Below are 19328 nucleotides of genomic sequence, written 5' to 3'. Positions count from 1 at the left end.
TCAAAAGTACAATCAATATCCTGTGATGGTACCATCAGTCTTGTAATATATAACTCACTGTGCTCCAAGTGAGTGAAACAAGAACATCCCCAATGTCTCTAATCCCCGGCTTCAAGCCAAAGTCGATCCGCTCCAGCGATCGACAGATCAATGTCCAATCGGGACCAGAATCCCGTTGGGTTGGCAGTTACAGTCCTGCTGCCAAACTGTGCAAAGGCACCCCCCAGGCGACTGGGAAATCACACCCTCGGGTATGGACGTTCCGCGGCTCACAGTCGGCGAACCTCCGATTGACCTTCAAAATCCGCGTTGCACACACACACCAGAAACGTCTGAATGCGGTGAGAACGGCATACGCGAAGCAAAGACCTTGCGCAAGGCGCAAAGCACGCGAGTCAAAATGGCCGACGGCCCGGTCTTGTGGTGTAATGGCACGACGATTATGACGATGATTCTGTTCAGAATCCACCGCAAAACCTGACACGCAGGTTGATCTGTCACAGCGATAACAACTCTGTCGCAGGAATCCCTTTCCTGGGAAACCCAAAGTTCACTCGTGACTCTTGCTCGCCAACCTTCGCTCCAGCACTCGAAGCGACTAGGCTTCTTGTCCGACTTCACTCGCTCCGCCTTCTTTTTGTTCTCTCCCTCTTCTTCGTTGTCCGGTTCCCGATTTGGTTTCCGGTTGCTTTTAACTCTTACTTTTTCACCTTTTGAAAATAATAAAAGCACATGGAATCAAAAATGTTTACAGTGGATGAAAACCACCACAACGGAAGAGACAAATCCGTAACACGCTCCATTCCTCATCCCTCAGATCGGTAGTCTGCAGCCTCCTCACTCTCTGCAGACCTGGACAAAATCACAGACTGGTCAAACAAGTGGAACATGTCTTTCAATCCTGACAAATCTCACACTCTCACTATGTCTCTCAAAAAAGACTGTCTGGACAACCCTCTCATCTACTTTCTCAACAATCCTCTCCAATAAGTTCTGTCACTCAAGCTCTTGGGTCTCACAATCTGCCATGATCTTTCCTCGGAAAACCACATTTCCAAGCTGGCCTCCAAAGCCAGTCGTCGACTGGGCATCCTCCATCGTGCGAAGTCCTTCCTTGGCAAACCTGAGGTCCTCACCACATACAAGGCTTTCATCAGCAGCTCAATGGAATACTGCTCTCCCCTCTGGGCTGGTGCTCCTGCCTCACACCTAGCTCGGCTTCACGCTGTTGAAACCAAAGCTTTCAGAATTATTGGAATCTCCTGCGGTGAAGCTAACTCTGAGGGCCTTTCACTCACTCACCGCAGGCAGGTTTGGTGGTCTTTCTGTCTTCTACCGGCTCCTCTCCAGCCTTGCCCCCCAAACTCTCTCTGGGCTCTGTCCCCCAAATATTCCTCCAGGTCGCACAAGATCTGCCTGCAACCCTCTTATGGTTAAACTGCCAAAATCAAGACTCTCTGCTCACCTTCACTCCTCTTTTCTCCCGCCTCTGGAACAAACTCCCTCACCCTCTTCAAGCCCACTCCTCCCTCCAGGTCTTTAAAACAGCTGTTCACCACCATCTCTTATCTTCTCCCATCCAAAACCTTGATCTTTTCTACCCCCGCTAATTTCACCCTAAATCCACTTTTTTGAAATACCAACTTCTTTCCTGAGAGACCTTGGTGTCCTTGTGTTTTATGGACGCCTTTAGGAACGTGGCGTTCACGGTTAATCCGTGTAGGAATTTTGGCTCGGCTGCTCCGCAGCATTCAGTGCTTCAACTCTTTCTAACTTTTGTAATAATCACGGTTGGACAGCTTGTCACTGTAGTCACGTGAATAGCAGTCTCCTTCTCGGCCACTACCCTGATAATCATTCCTTCGGGAGCTGCCGTAACTCCGGGAGCCTCCATAGTAATATCGACTGCGGCCACCACCAAAACTACCACCACGTTTTCTCTTCTGTAGCCCCCTCGACGCCTACGGCCTGTCTTCTCTACGGCTATGGTCCGACCATCCAAATCCTTGCCATTCCAATCCTTCTCTGCCTCTTTGGCATCCTTTGTGTTTTCAAACGTGACAAAGCCAAACCCTCTTGACTTTTGCGTTTCCCTGTCTTTTACCAGCCGCACATCCAAAAGCGGTCCATATTGGCTGAAGACAGAGGTCAGAACTTCTTCCTTTGTTTTGAAGTTCAGTCCACCTACAAATAGCTTGCCAAATTTGCCGCCATCCCCGACGGGTGTGATGTTATTTTCCCTACTGGGCTTTTTAACAACCATCGGGTTACCAGAAACTTGACCACCGGCCAAATCATTACCGATAACAAAAGATACTCCCTCTACAGGAAGAGTGGCTTGTAAACCTACGGTGACCGGTCCTGACACCAAATCAGACTCCAAATGGATGACATGAAGTGGAGCTCTAACACAGCCACCAATCCCCTGTAAACGAACAATATCACCAGTTGCCGTCTCCTCTGACAATGGCAAAATGCCTTCAAGCATTAAAGATTGATGTGCTCCTGTGTCCCTCAATACCCTAACAGGTCTCTGGTTAGTCGAGTCTCCATCCAGTGACACAAACCCCTCTGAAATAAATGGTTGGTAACCCTTTTGAGGGCGATTCCTCACATTTGCCATTGCATTCGGAGTTGTACTAGTCGGACTCCGCTCCTGATTTTCCTTTTCCAGAGCATAACAGTGGGACCCCAAGTGTCCAGGTTTCTTGCAAAAAGCGTAAGTCGGCCCGGAGGAGAACCTCGTGGTCTGCCTCGAGCCCCCCGAAAGATAGGTCTGTCTTGGAACCGTAGTCTTCTGATTTCTAAAGTTGTGGTATCAGAGTTGTCCTCATAGTCATCTCGAGGCCGCCCCCATGCATTTTCGTTCTCCGCACCGGATGTACCATAGCTCCCCTGGTTAAGTCTAGGCAAGAAGTTAGGTTTGTGGAACCCCATCCTGTGTGTTAAGGCACAGTCATCTGCCCATGGTTGCTGCCTCATACAACTTTGGTACTTTCCTTTCCTCCAGATGTACTTTAATGTCCTCGTGGACACACTGTTGGAATTCCTCCACCAGGATCAATTGTCGCAATAGTTCGAAGTTTTTTCCAACCCCTTTTGAATGACACCACCGATCAAACATGGTTTCTTTCATTCGGGTAAACTCCACATGGGTCTCACTCTCCCTCTTCCCGGCATCCCGGAATTTTTTGCTGGGAAGCTTCAGGGACCAATTCATAGGCTTTGAGAATGGTTTTCTTCACTATCTCATAATCTGCACATTGGTCAATCAGTAAAGCCGAATAAATATCTTGAGCTTTACCCACCAGAACACTTTGCACTAACATGGTCCAGGACTCCTCAGGCCATTTTTGCAGTTGAGCCACTTTCTCAAAGTGTCAAAAAAAATTGGCTACCTCCTTTTCATTGAAGGGTGGAACCAGCCTCACATGTCTGCCAACATCCCAGGTGTTCTGACTAGGGTTTGAACCAGTCGGCATGGATGGTACCTCTCCCCGTTCTTTCATTAAATCCAGCTCCTTGAGTTTAATTTCCTGCTGAAGCGCCATTTCACGTTCCCTTAACTCCCTTTCGGCTTTTCTCTCCCCTGCTTCGAGTTCCCTTGCAGCTCTCCTTTCCTATTGTCTTCTTTCCTCGAGTTCTCTTTCCTGTACGGCTCTTCTTTCCTCGAGTTCTCTTTCCTGTGCTGCTCTTGTTTCCTGGAGTTCTCTTTCCTGTGCTGCTCTTCTTTCCTCGAGTTCTCTTTCAAATCTCCTTTCCTCTGCTTTTTTTCTCTTCTAACCTTTCCTGGAGTTCTCGTTCAACTCTGCTTTCCTCGAGTTCTCTTGCAGCTCTCCTTTCCTCTGCTTTTAACCTTTCCTGGCTTTGCAATTGCATCTCCATTTTCCGGAGCTCCACATTTTCTTGTTCCTCGGGTAACCAATCCAAGGCCCCCTCTTCCCATGTTCCTCGTCCCACCAGAGATTCTATCACCAATCTCTGCATCTCTGCTTTCCTCATATTCGCTCGGACCTCCAAGCTAAAATGTCTGGCCAATACCAAGAGGTCCGATTTTTTTTAATGCTTGGAACTGTGCCTCACTAGGGGACGCCGCAAACTTTCCTGCATCAAACACCATGGTGACTATCCGTTAACACCTGTTAACCTTCACACAAAAATTTTCCAATTTTTGAAATTTTTTGGAATGTTGGAAAAATTTCCAAATTTGGGAATTCTGGGAATGTTAGGGAATTCTTTCCCGGACGAAACTTAGGGAATTTAATCCACAGTACGAGATTTAGGGAATTTAATCGGCAAAGCCGAGCCCCCAATTTCTCCACAGTACGAGCCCCCAATTTCAATCTGGGTCAATCCCGAACGAATGTTATTAGGGAATTTTTTTTTATCCCGGATGAAGACCCAATTTCGAGCCCACGAGTCAATTGGACGAGCCCCCAATTTCTGTTACGTGTTCCTCCCCGACCTCCTGGTCTCGGTATACCTCTGAACCCCAAGAGGAGCCACGGCAGAAAAATATGTTATTCTATATTAGAAATCAACAGTAAAGCCACACCAATGATTTTAAACGAACAAATGTTGTATTAAAATCACACACAAATAACAGTACAACAATAATAGGAATCAAGAGTACAATCAATATCTCCGATGATGGTGCCATCAGCTAACATGCATAAGGTAACTCACTGTGCTCCAAGTGAGTGGAAAAGAACCTTCCCCAATGTCTCTATAACTCAAAGATAATCCCCTCCTGCCAGTAGTGATGAGGCGATGAGGCGGGTAATGAGGCGTAGGCAAGGCGTGGACAGTCACGTGGTCCAAACCAACCACAAACTGGCGGTGAAAAAGGAAATCCCACAGGCGCGAACCAGACGTGTACATTCACACTTCAATCAGCGAACCACAGCGTAATCTTCAAACGCCGCTTTTATGCACACACATCCCCGGCAGACGACCGGATGGTGAGAAAAGCTGACGCGTAGCAACACCTTTTTCGGGGAACGAAGCGCGCGGTTTCAAAATGGCCGACGGCTCTTACTTGAGTCGAAGCGCCCAGGCGAGGATTCTCCGGAACCTCAACGCCTATACCTGACTACGCAGGTTTCTCAATCCTCCAGCGATAACACCGATCACAGGAAAGTCCTTTCAAGGACTCAAAGGTTACTCGCGGCTTTTGTTCGATCACACTCGCTACGGAGCTTCAAGACACGCGTCTTCTTCCACTTTTCTCCTCACGCCTTCTTCTTCCTCTCCTCTCTCGTCGTCTTCCGGTTCTCGATCCGGCTTCCTGTCTCTTTTTTTTTACCATGAGCGCTTTTAACCTTTTAACTACAATAACCATTTCCCTTAAACAACAATAACCATAATACCTAGAACCAGAAATGTCTCACGTGGATGAAAACCACAACCACGGAAGTGCTGAATCCGTAACACCTGCTTGAAATCTATTTATTTCTAACAACTTCTAAAAGGTGCCAATAATATTGTCTGGACCATTTTAGGATTCCTGTGAGGAATAAGCTAAGATTTAGTAATCTTTTCAGCTTTTTTTGTTTTGTTCCACTGCAAACCAAAGAAATACATGTGTGGATACAAAAAAGGTTTTTTTATCTCAACAATTTTCTGGAAGAAATGATGCATTATTTGAAAAGATTGCAAGGGTGCCAATATTTTTGGCCACGACTGTATGTTTTTGTTTGTTTATTTTTTTTTTTTTTTACTTCTGGTGGGCTTGCCCCACAGAACGTCACGATAAGATATTTATACACGTTAACTCGGTGTTTGTCCAAGGAGGAAAACCCCCTTGGGGAGAGGGGATATTATTAGTATTAATATTGTTTTGCAATAGCATTATTTATGCTATTGTCATTAATGTTTTTATTAGGTTTCCGTTGCATTTAAATGCAGAGGAATACCTGTTGTTTTTCCTCGAGTTTATTATTCTTCCGCCTGATTTTTTCACCTCCGAAATCTTTAAAATCAACGTTCTCAGCAACTGTTGGTCCGATTGACACGAAATTTTCACCAAGTGATTGGCTGGACATGTAGAATTTTTTACTGCTAATTATGATGTCATAGGTCACATGGTATGGGCGCCATCTTGGAAAATACCTTAAACTTTGGCCCTCTATATCTCCGAAATGGCTCAATGGAAAAAATGGAGTCATAGCTCATTCTAAAGAACTCTGCAATGGGACCAAAAAACATGTTTATTTAGGATATCCAAAGTTCTAATGTTACAAAGTTAGAATTCGACAAATAAACCCCTTGATGCCACGAATATATATTTTTTCCTTAGTGAAAAAAAATTCAGAATGCAAAAATATTTGACGTCGTATGTCACATGGTTCGGCCGCCATATTGTTTTGCATGAAAAACACTTAAACCCCTTGTTATCCGCAACGGCTGAACAGATCGAGCCCAAACCTTGCATGCAGAATCGCATGCACAAAACGTTCCCACATCACGACATCGTATGTCGCATTGTTTAGGAGTTACGACGTTTTTAAGCATAAACCTTAAATCCTATCTCATCCCTAATTTTTGAAGATATCGAGTGGAAACTTTACACAAACGTTTCCCATGCGGAGAAGTTAAAAGGTTACTTGGGAAGTTTCAATAAGGCACATGGTTTGGCTGCATTAAATAATTGAACGACAAATCTTAAAAAGCTTCTATCTCTTGAACCGTTGCGTTGATGGACTTGAAATTTTAATGAAATGTATCTCATCAAGGGGAATAAGTGTTTAAAATTTCAACATGATTGGTTGTATGGTCGAGAAGCAAGAAGTCGTTATTGTTGAAAGAAGAAGAAGAAACACAACACTTTTTTTTCTCAGGCCATGTAACTGATTGTGGCACTGCTATTTTTCGGATTTATTGCCTCGACCGATTGATAGGAAATTTTCAAAGAGGTGCCTCGGCCTGCATAATATTTTAATGGTAATTATGACGTCACAGGTCATGTGGTACGGGCACCATCTTGGAAAAACCAAGAACTTTGCACCTCTATATCTCCAAAAGCGCTGCATAGAAACAAATGGAGACATGTCTCATTGTAAAGAACTCTCCATGCAGAACAACATGTGTGACTGTTGATGTCACAGGTGCCTCCATTATGACGTCATAATTCGACAAGTAAAAAACAATCCAATCAGGTTGAAATTTCTTGATCATCATCATCATAAATTGATGCAGAATTTTTTTTATAATGACATTGGTCACGTGGTTCGGCCGCCATATTGTTTTAAGTGGAAAGACTGAAAAACCACTAAAAACCCATTTTCTCCGAAACGACTGAACAGATTGGGGCCAAACTTTGCAGGCAGAATCGCATACCCAAGACGAACAAAAAGTTCAGCGAGCATGACAAAAGTCACATGGTTTAGGAGCTCTGACGTTTTGAAGCATAAACATTTAAAAGCTCCTCCTTCATTTTTGATCATGTTGAATGGAAACTTCACAATTATGTTCCCCATGTGGGCATGCTAAAATTCCCTTTTGGAATTTGCGATACCTCACATGGAATGGCAGCAATAAGTAATTTAACGAAAATATAAAAAAAGACGATATCTATTGAACCGCTTCATTGATCGACATGAAACTTTATATATAATAAAGTAGAAGTCATGAAGGGGAACAAATGTGCAAAATTTAAAAATGATTGGATGTACGGACTGAAAACTAGAAGTTGTTATTGTGTGAAGAAGAAACTCTGTATGAGCATCAAAGGCTATGTCAATGATTCCAGCACAGGGATTTTTCAGGTTTATTTTCTTTAAACATAGGGGCAATACCCCTGGTGCTCACCTGGTAGAATAAACAGTATACTACACTGACTAGAGGTATTTTAAACCAATTTCAATGGATGCCAGAAGACAGGGCAGCATATAGAATCATACTAACATCATCATAAGACTTTAAACAACAAACAAAAACAATACCTATTTTGGGGGGGGGCAGCCCCCCCCCTCCCAATCCGTGTACCTCCTCAGACTGTAATTTTTCCAATGCATTGAACAAGCATTGGTCCATCACGGATGATGAAGGTTGTGGTGAAGTTTCAACAAAATTGCATGTGTAATTTCTGAGAAGAAAGCAAATACCTATTATTTTTTTTGGGGGGGGGGGGAAGCCCCCCGACCCACATGGACCACCTAAGACACCGATTTTCTAAATGCCAGGAACAAACGTTGGTACATCATGGGTGATGAAGGTTGTGGTGAAGTTTCATCGAAATCGTGTGTGTAGTTTCAGAGAAGAAAGCAAATATCTATTTTGGGGGGGCAAGCCTGGAGCCACTTTGACCCCCCCCCCCCTGTATAACCCCAAAGGGGCAGATTTTTTTAATGCCGTGAACACACTGGTACAACACAGGTGATGAAGGGCGTGGTAAAGTTTCATCGAAATAGTGAGTGTAGTTTCAGAGGAAAAAGCAAATTCCTATTTATTTTGGGGGGGAAGGTGGGAGGTGGGGGGTGTCAAACCTGGATCCACTTTGACCCCTGGTCGACCCCCTTAGACCTGGATTTTTTAATGCTGTGAGCAAACTTTAGTCACAACACAACAAACATAATTTGTGCCAAATTTGGTCGTAATCCCATCAGCGGTTTCGGAGAAGATGTTTCAAGTGTTTACAGACTGACGGACGGACGGACAGACAACGTGCCATCGCATAAGCTCCCCTGAACTTCGTTCCAAGTGAGCTAAAAATAATTCTCTCTTCAATGGTTTGACCGATGGACAGGAAATTTTCACCAAAGGAGTACTTTGTCTGTCGGCATTGGTTGGTGGATGTTAAGCTCGCCGTCCCGTCTGTCGGCATTGGTTGGTGGACGTTAACCTGGCTGTCCCATCTGTTGGCATTGGTTGATGAACGTTAACCGGGCCGTCCCATCTGTCGCAATTAGTTGGTGGACGTTAAGCTCGCCGTCCCGTCTGTCGGCATTAGTTGATGGACGTCAAACCATGTGTCCCTTCTGTCAGTATTAGATGATGAACGTTAACCTGGCCGTCCCATCTGTCCGCATTGGTTGGTGGATGTTAAGCTGGCCATCCTGTCTGTCGGCATTGGTTGATGGATGTTAAGCTGGCCGTCCCTTCTGTTGGCATTAGTTGATGGACGTTAAGCTGGCGGTCCCATCTGTCAGCATTAGTTTCATCAGGATGAAATTTCTTGAGCATCATCTTGGGATAAATTGATGGAGAAAAAATAATAATAATGTGAAAGCGGGGTTGTATGAAACCGGTAATCACTGCCAGCAGTTATAAAGTGGCAGTTCTAGTTACCCTCGCCAGAGGAGAGGGTATTGCATTTGAGTCCGTTTGTTACTTCCCGGAAAAGATACCGGCAAGTATGTTGATCGGTTGGTTTGTCCGTCTGTCTGTCTGTCTGTTTGTCTGTCTGTGCGCAGCACTACGTCTACACCATTGCACGTAGAATCACCAAACTTTACACACATATTTGTCTTGCCCTGGAACAGACTGTGCCCAAATGATGACGTCATCGGTCACGTGGTTCGGCCGCCATCTTGGAAAAACGGAAAAACTTTGCACCTCTATATCTCCGAAAGTGCTGAATAGAAAAAATTGAGACATGGCTCATTGTAAAGAACTCTCCATGGGGAATAAAATATGTTAATGATGATGTCATCGGTCACGTGGTTCGGCCGCCATCTTGGAAAAAACGAAAAACTTTGCACCTCTATATCTCGGAAAGCGCTGAATAGACAAAATTGAGGCATGGCTCATTATAAAGAACTCTCCATGGGGAATAAGATATGTTAATGATGATGTCATAGGTTCCTCCATTATAACGTCATAATTCGACAAGTATAAAACTTCATCCGATCAAGATGAAATTTCTTGAGCATAATCTTGGAATAAATTAGTTTAGAAAAAAAAAAAAAATGACGTCATCGGTCATGTGGTTCAGCCGTCATATTTGTTTTAACACAAAAGCCTTAAAAACCACTGTAAATACATCCTGGCGAGGGTTTGTAATCTCTGATTGCTCTTTTTCTTCTTACTCTTGCTATTACAAGCGGCCTTGCAAAAACGCCATGATTAGCTATCTTAATATGGATATACACCTTAACACGGATTTCATCCAAGGTGGTAAACTTCCTTGGGGAGGGGGGCAACAACCTCCATCATGTGACGCTCAGTCCTCCTGTCATTTTGGTTGAGATTGGATAAGTGATGATCAAATGTATCATGGTCAGACAGACAGCAAGTTGCGTATTTTCGTACGATTGTAGTTTGTGGCATTCAATAACCAAAAAAATGACACCAGATTTATTTTGCATTATTTTGTTATGAAAATGACAATTGATGTATTTTATTGATGTATGTTTTGTTTTGATGGATCAAAACGGTTAATGATGTGATTGTCATTATTACTGGGAAATAGAATTCAGAACCTGCCTTATTGTTATTATTATTTTGTCATATAATTGTTTAATATTTCGATAGTTGTTGGACAATGGAGTCATCGTTGTTGGACAACAGCAAGGCTTGGTGGCTGTGCAGGGATTTACCTTGCCAAGTAGAACCATGGCTGAACAAGGTATGGCCTTGGAGGCAATGGGTAGCAATCTGATTGGTCCTTGAAATGCATGGGACATGCCTGGGATGGTCCAACAAAAGTGTATGGAGGGAAGGAGAGAGCGTTGATGTCGAGTCATTGGGGTATCAGTGAAGGAGAGATCAATGTGCTTTACTAAAGCTGTGAGATAAAGGAAGGATAACACCAGGTGAGAGACGATGAAATCTCTTCATTGGATCACATCACAATGTGTCGTGCTAGGGGGGACTCTTCCTTCGAAATGAGGATACTCATAGCGGCTCCTGTGCACAACAACTCGGTCATTTGGAGCATCCTTGGTGGGGCATGCTGTTTTTAAATGGCTTGCAACCTCCTGTTGAAACATTCATTGTGCTGACATACAGCAGCCAGGTGCAAGTGTTCCCCCACAGCGAGGTTGACCAACTAAATCCAAACGGGGACGCTTTGAAAAGATGCTGAATGAAGCAGTTTCTTAGCCTCACTGCGCTACACAGAACTTACAACATCTACTTCTGCTACTATTTTGTCCTCTCCTTCACAATTTCTTCTTTACAAACGCCTCTACTGCTCCCTGCATCCCCAAATCGAGCATCATGTTGTTGATCCAATGTCTGCTGCCCTGATTTTAGAATTCAGAGATTGTGCCAACACATTTTGGTGAACTATTGCTTTGGAGTACATGCTAAATTAAGAATAGGTTACGGTCATTTTGCTAAAGTGTGTAAATTGTAAATAAAGAGTTTTAGTTTACTGTCACCAATATTGTGTCATGATTCCTGTTTCAGTAGTATTTGCTTAAATATCTTGTTTACTGTAACTGCTCTGAATCCAGGCTGCAACCAGTTCCTTTTTTCTTTTTTTTTGTATACAAGATCGAGGCTCGTGAAAGAGCTAACATTAATCACAAAAAAAAACAAATGGACACATAAAACATATAATAAGGGGAGTGGTAGACAAGATGGGGAGAGAGGGGGAAGCACACAAGCACAACATTTGAGTGCAGGGACATCGGGAGATCTGTGGGAGGAAGAGGGCTTGAGAGGAGGATGCATGGGAAGGGAGGGGGGGGGGGGGGTTGGGAGAAGTGTAAAACACATGGATACTGCAAGGACTTCGGGGAAAGAAGTTGGTATTTAAAAAAAGTGGATCAGGGGTGAATTGATGGGGGTAGAAAAGATCAAGGTTTTGGATGGGGGAAGATAAGAGATGGTGGTGAACAGCTGTTTTAAAGACCTGGAGGGAGGAGTGGGATTGAAGAGAGTGAGGGAGTTTGTTCCAGAGGCAGGAGTAAAGAGGAATGAAAGAGTGAAGGTTGGCAGAGAGTCTTGATTTTGGCAATTTCACCAGAAGAGGGTTGCTGACAGATCTTGTGCGACCTGCTGGAATATTTGGGGGACAGAGCACAGATAGAGCTGGGGGAGCTAGGCCGGAAAGGAGTCGGTAGAAGATAGAAAGACCGCTTACCTGCCTGCGGTGAGTGAGTGAAAGGCCCTCGCAATCAGCTTCATCGCAGGAGATTCCAATGATTCTGAAAGCTTTGGTTTCAACAGCATGAAGCTGAGCTAGGTGTGAGGCAGGAGCACCAGCCCAGAGGGGAGAGCAGTATTCCATTGAGCTGCAGATGAAAGCCTTGTATGTGGTGAGGAGCTCAGGTGTGCCAATGAAGAACTTCGCACGACGGAGGATGCCCAGTCAGCGACTGGCTTTGGAGGCCAGCTTGGAAATGTGGTTTTTCCCAGGAAAGATCATGGCAGATAGTGAGACCCAAAAGCTGGAGTGACAGAACTTATTGGAGAGGATTGTTCAGAAAGTAGATGGGAGAGTTGTCCATGTAGTGAAATCGTATTCGTACTGAACCCGGGGTGATGCTCGCTGCTCGTTGACACCGCTAGGGGCGTGACTATAAGACCCGCTGCTGCGGACGGTGCTCCGAGACTTCTCCTGTGACACGTTACATCTGGTAGACTCGCTAACGGTACGCCAGCATAGAATATCCAGCTTGCTTGCATTGAATGTTATGAATGGTCCCATGTGATGCCACATCGTATACCTATTGCATTTCCTGCATTACAGGATGATGTCATGATCTAAATGGAATTAAACCACAAGTTGGACTAAAGTTGTGCGGACCTGATTGGTTTTCCACAACACTTAATTCCATTTAGATCTACCGACATGGCTGGCAACAAGACGCTGGCGGTTGCCGTATTCTGCGCCGACCCACAAGCCCCGGATGGTGGCTTGCAACTGAAGCACTGGCTCAGAACATTGGAGAATCATTTCGAGGAGCCTGAGACCGCGCCGACGGCTGCCGCGAAGCTAGCAACGCTTCATTCAAAAATCGACTACAAGGTGTACAATTCCATCGCTCAATTCGCGACGTATGACCTCTCGATCGCGGAGCTCAAACGGCTGTACATAAAGGGAAAAAGCCCGGTGTATGCACGATATTTGCTGCTAACGCGACGTCAGCAACCCAACGAGGCGATGGACCACTATGCCCAGGAGCTCCGGCAGCTCTTGCTGGACAGCATCAAGGAGCCACGGACTCCCGCGCAGTCTCAGGATGATCTTCTTTTAGATGCCTTCATTGCAGGGGTCTCCTCCCAGGAACTAAGGCTCAAGCTCCTAGAGAAGACCGACCTGACCTTCGCTACGGCACTCGAGCAAGGGAAAGTATACACCGAAGCGCGGATGCAATTGAACACCTATGATCGCACGCGCCTCTTGGCGGGCACTACACTACACGCCCGGCCGGAGAGTGCTACCGCCGAGGACGCGGACCTGCTCGCGGAACTCCGGGATGCTCCGGAGGAAGACCCAGTCCTGACGGCTGCCGCTACGGCCAGACCCAAGGCCTTACGCGGGGCCGCATGCTTTTTCTGTGGGGGGCCACGCCATGCCCGGCCCGTGTGTCCGGCACGAGCGCTATATGCCATTTGTGCTCGCAAAAGGGACATTACGTGAAAGTGTGCAGGAAAACGGCACGCGGCTCATTGAATCGCGCGGTCGCGGTCGCGGCGACCTTGAATGGGCTCATTGCGGAGCCTGCGAGCCGAGCCCGAAACCCGGCGCCTTACCCGTCTTCGAAGGGGAGGGCCCCTCTCTGCGGGCCCCTGGGCGCTCAGACGTCCTTGGCGGGCGTCACCGGACAGCCACCACAGTCTCATCCTCAATCGGGCACGAAGTACGTGTCCTTGACCAAACTCCGGGCCACGCAAGGGGCTTTGAAGCCTCGCCAAGCCCCAGCGGAACGTTCTCCTCGTGTCGTCCACGAGCTAACGGTGGCCCTCACCCCGGAAAAGGCGATTTTGAATACTACGGAGGCCTTTTCCTGCCAAAAGTATCAAAAGGCGTTTTCAAATACTACGGAGGCCTTTTCCCGTCAGAATTGTCAGATTTTGAATCGCGAAACACCGGAATGCTTGGGAAAGCCCTCTGATGGCATTAATGGATTCCCCATGGACAACGCATACTCCGGCCACGACCGCAAAACTGCTGCTGGCATAGGATCCACCCGCGAGGCTTGTCCGACCCATTCGGGGGGTTCAGTCCCACTCCCAGCAGCCTCGTCTGGCCTGGCTCAAGCCCTTATTCCCCTCATGGTCGAAGGCCATTGTGTTCGGGCCTTGGTGGATACAGGGTCTACGGATAGTTTTATCGACCAGCGACTTGTGCTCAGGCATGGATGGCGGATCTGGAGGTCTACGAGACGGATCTTCATGGCTTCCCAGGGGCTTCGACTCAGCACGAAGGGGAATGCCGATTGAAACTCGTGCTAAAGGGACGGGTTTTTCCTGATGTACACCTTATGGTTTTACCCGCTTTATGTGCTGATATTCTGTTAGGACACGATTTTCTTAAGCTGCATGGACGTCTGGTAATGGAGTTTGGTGGGCCTGACACGCTTGTTGTGGGGGCGGACGACGCGCTTGCGGTGTGCGCCCTAGCGCAAATGGACATCCAGCCGCTTTCGCTGTTCCCCAATCTAACCTCCGACTGCACCCCTGTCGCGGTGAAATCACGGCGCTACTCTCGCGCAGACATGCAATTCATTGCGGACGAAACGGCTCAGCTCTTGAAAGACGGCATCATAGAACCTAGCAGGTCGCCGTGGCGCGCCCAGGTCTTGGTGGTGCGCAGCGAGGCCCACCGCAGACGCATGGTAATCGACTATTCCCAAACGATTAACCGCTTTACACAGCTGGATGCCTACCCCCTTCCGGGGATGGACGCGCTGGTGCAACAGGTGTCCCAGTATTCGGTCTATAGCACTCTCGATCTCAGTAGTGCGTACCACCAGATCCCTATCTCGAGGGCGGATCGTATCTATACCGCTTTTGAGTCGGGGCAGCGGTTGTACCAATTTACGCGATTGCCTTTTGGGGTAACGAACGGGGTCGCTTGTTTCCAGAGGGCCATGGATGACCTCATTGCGCGGGAGCACTTAACCGATGTTTTCGTCTACCTCGATAATCTTACGGTTTGTGGATATGACCAAGGGCACCATGATGCTAATCTGAAGCGCTTCCTTGAGGTCGCGCAGAGGTATCACTTAACTATGAACGAGGATAAGTGCCAATACTCCCTACGCACGATAGATCTTCTGGGGTACACTGTGACCCATGGCTCTGTCGCTCCGGATAAGGAGCGTCTGCGACCTTTGCTCGACATGGCCCCTCCCTGTGATCGGGCGTCCCTGAAGCGCACCCTCGGGCTATTCGCCCATTACTCCAAATGGGTGCAAAATTTCTCCGCGAAACTTCGCCCCCTCGTGGCCTGCGACACCTTCCCACTGAGTCCGGCCGCATTGGCGGCCTTTGAAGGCCTTAAGGCCGACATCGCCCGAGCCGCCGTGGCGACAATCGACGAGAGCGGCTCTTTCGTCCTCGAAAGTGACGCCTCGGATCAGGCCATCGCGGCGACCCTCTCCCAAGGGGGGCGTCCCGTGGCTTTCTTTTCACGGACTCTTACCACCGCTGAGCGGAGACACTCGTCCGTCGAAAAGGAAGCGTATGCGATCGTCGAGTCTATTCGGCGATGGCGCCCGTACTTACTCGGGCGGTGCTTCCAAATCATCACGGACCAGCAAAGCGTTGCGTTCATGTACGACACCTTACACGCCCAGCGCATTAAGAATGAGAAAATCACTCGCTGGCGTATCGAACTCGCCGACTTCTGTTAAACCATCAAATATCGCCCGGGGAAGGATAACCGGGCCGCCGATGCCTTATCACGACCGGCTACATGCGCGCGTATCACCTCTTTGGAGGGCCTACGGGTGCTGCATGCCACTGCGGGCCATCCCGGCGTAACGCGTTTCGCTCATTTTGTGCGGCGTGGCAATCTCCCATACTCGATTGACGATATCCGCCGTATCTGTCGCGACTGCGCTATCTGCGCGGAAATCAAACCGCGTTTCTATAACCCTCCCATGGGGACTCTGGTTAAGGCTACGCGACCGTGGGAACGCTTGGCGATGGATTTCAAGGGCCCATTGCCGGTGTCGAGCGGCTCTCGCTATCTGCTCACTATCGTCGATGAGTACTCGCGATTCCCCTTTGCTTATACGTGCGCGGACATGACTGCTGCCACGGTGATGCGATGCTTACAGAACTTGTTCTCAATGTTCGGGTACCCGGCCTATGTACATACCGACTGGGGTGCGGTCTTCTTGTCTCAGGAGGTGCGCGGCTATCTGCTCCAAAATAACATTGCTTCTAGTTACACCACGCCGTACAGACCCCAGGCTAATGGGCAGATCGAACGCTTCAACGGGATTATCTGGAGGGCCGTCATGCTCAACCTCCGGACCCTCGGCCGGGGCCTCGATAAATGGGCTTGGTCGCTACCTGCGGCGTTGAACTCGATCAGGGCTCTCCTGTGTACGGCAACCAACCAAACTCCCCACGAGCGACTTTTCCACCACCCCAGGAGCACGGGGTGTATACGGTCTTTGCCCAGTTGGCTCGCTGGGCCCGGGCCGGCCTACCTTAAACGGGCGGTTCGCGCGAGCAAGTACGACCCCCTAGTGGACAGAGTGCAGATTATCCAGGCTAATCCTGAGCATGCTCGTGTGATGACGACTGATGGCCGTGAGACTACCGTCTCCGTCCGTCACCTTGCCCCTTGCGGGGTCGCCGACCTGAGTAGGGAATCGGACGGACCGACCGAACCCATCTATGAGACTATGGCCTCTCCCGACGCTCCCATCGCCGAAAGTCTACCGACTCTCCCCTCGCCGGGTCTACCTGGGCCCGACGACTTGGAGTTACCCCCTTCGTCACCCGACCCTGATGGCACCTCCGACGCCGGGGACACAGGGATACATGATGCCGTACCCGGGGAATTTCGGACGCGTGCTGGCAGAGAAATTCGCTGCCCGGCCCGATACGGTTGGGTCGACTGATGTCCGCACCCTGTTCGTGCTGACGCTCGCTCGCTTCTAGCCGCACCGCCGTATAATTCTGACGGGGGGGGGGGAGAATGTAGTGAAATCGTATTCGTACTGAACCCGGGGTGATGCTCGCTGCTCGTTGACACCGCTAGGGGCGTGACTATAAGACCCGCTGCTGCGGACGGTGCTCCGAGACTTCTCCTGTGACACGTTACATCTGGTAGACTCGCTAATGGTACGCCAGCATAGAATATCCAGCTTGCTTGCATTGAATGTTATGAATGGTCCCATGTGATGCCACATCGTATACTTATTGCATTTCCTGCATTACAGGATGATGTCATGATCTAAATGGAATTAAACCACAAGTTGGACTAAAGTTGTGTGGACCTGATTGGTTTTCCACAACAGTCCAGTCGGTCTTTTTGGAGAGACATAGTAAGAGTGTGAGATTTGTCAGGATTGAAAGACATGTTCCACTTGTTTGACCAGTCTGATTTTGTCCAGGTCTGCAGAGAGTGAGGAGGCTGTAGACTGCCGATCTGAGGGGTGAGGAATGGAGCAGCAGGGATGAGGAATGGAGTTGACTCGAGGTGCAGTTCCCGCCTTCTTCGGTGTGGTCACTTGATTTTGCCTGTTTGTGGTTGTGACCTCCAAACACATTGAGCTATCAAATGTGTAGCTGTCATTTCAGGCTGAGAAAAAAATAGTTGCTTTAGACATATTCACAGAAAGCCAAAACTTGGTTATGTCTTTGTGTTGCACCTGCTTACATCTCAATGAATTTCACGAGGTCTATGTCCCTTTTAAAAGCAATATGGTGCAAAATGACAGCTTAGTCCAGTGTTTATAATTATTGTGTTGACATAAAGATAGACAGACAAGCAAACAAAAAATAATCCAGTGACCAACATAGTGCACCTTCCTTTTTAACAAAGTCTCTAAAAATAAAAAGCATCATTAGCTCGTCAAACATGTAAACCCAAATGTAACTTTAAACCAAATTGTGACATCCCAGAATACCAAATTACCCTCTACAAGTCTACATATTTCTCAAACCATGGGCTCAAACCAAACTCAGTGGTAGACTTAACTGTTTTGTTAACCAGAAAAATATTCAGGTCAGAAAACATTCCTCAAAATTCAATCAAACTTAAATTCTCATTCTGGTTCTACACATTTCAGAGTCCTACCGAATACGCAAGCTGCTCTTGACTGGCCCAAGGCTTTGCTCCAACTCTGCACGTTTCTGCATAAACATCTTGCGAATCACGTGTGCATCCTGTGAAAGATGGAAGAATTAATAGGACAGGAAAGAAATTTGAAGTTGATCAATGTTTGCAAGAGGAGAATATAAATCACAAGATAAGGTACCGCAATTAAAATGTTGAAAATCTGATCAGAAAACACAAAAAATTGCCTGAAATAGACAATATCAAGTGCTGTCAATTGGCTAATATTATAAGTTGGCTATACCACAAAGTTATGCAGCTGGTTATATAGTTCAAACAAGCGTTACGCCTAGGTCCCCCGTCGGTGAAGTGATGCGAGTTGACAAAGTGGAAGACGCAAGGTGGCCATCTTGGATGTTGACGTGGCTACCCAATTTTCAATAGCGTTCTTCCTTATGCCTAGATACACCCACACACCACATTAGAAGTTAGTAGTTCGTTTATTTTTCAAGATATTTCGCTCACAAGGTTCAGACATATATATGGTGGCGGCCATCTTGGATTTTGACGTGGCGACCCAATTTTCAATGGCGTTCTTCCTTATGCCTAGATACACCCACACACCAGATTAGACATTGGTACTTCGCTTATTTTTCAAGATATTCCGCTCACAAGGTTCAGACATACATGGCGGCGGCCATCTTGGATTTTGACGTGGCGACCCAATTTTCTATAGCTTTCTTCCTTATGCCTAGATACACCCACACACCAGATTAGAAGTTGGTACTTCACTTATTTTTCAAGATATTCCGCTCACAAGGTTCAGACATACATGGCGTCAGACATACATGGCGGCGGCCATCTTGGATTTTGACGTGGGTTGCACCCACACACCAAATTAGAATTCGGTCCTTCACTTACGCACGCACGCACACACGGACGGAGGGGAAAACTATAGTCCCCCTTTCGCTCCGCGGTGCGACTGGGGACAATAATTCCAATTGCACTGGCATATTGGCTGACACCAGAGATCTGAAGCCTAAGGCCTGAATGAAGCCTATACATGCTGTCGCCTTCACAAGGCCCACAATGCGTATCGGCTTCAACCTTTCGATATATTTGATGAACCTTTCAACAGCAGCTTAGGTTGTTTTACACTTCAAAACTCCCCCCTCAACCCTCTCGTTCAAAT

The 19328-nt window shown here is 47.3% G+C and overlaps 1 protein-coding gene across 7 annotated transcripts in view; it reads right to left on the bottom strand.

The window, feature by feature from the left end:
- The window catches only part of PBRM1 (polybromo 1), a 411924-nt gene that overhangs the window by 305557 nt on the left and 87039 nt on the right, over positions 1 to 19328 (bottom strand). For all 7 annotated transcript variants that reach the window (XM_078776019.1, XM_078776017.1, XM_078776018.1 and 4 more), the window contains exon 9: positions 18158 to 18246. In XM_078776019.1, coding sequence (XP_078632145.1) covers positions 18158 to 18246 — 89 coding nt within the window. The remainder of the gene's footprint in view (positions 1 to 18157; positions 18247 to 19328) is intronic.

Source organism: Myxine glutinosa, chromosome 4 (genome assembly GCF_964187855.1).
Source record: "Myxine glutinosa chromosome 4, kmMyxGlut1.1, whole genome shotgun sequence".
NCBI lineage: Eukaryota > Metazoa > Chordata > Myxini > Myxiniformes > Myxinidae > Myxine > Myxine glutinosa.
This window is presented reverse-complemented; position numbering and strand designations above follow the sequence as displayed.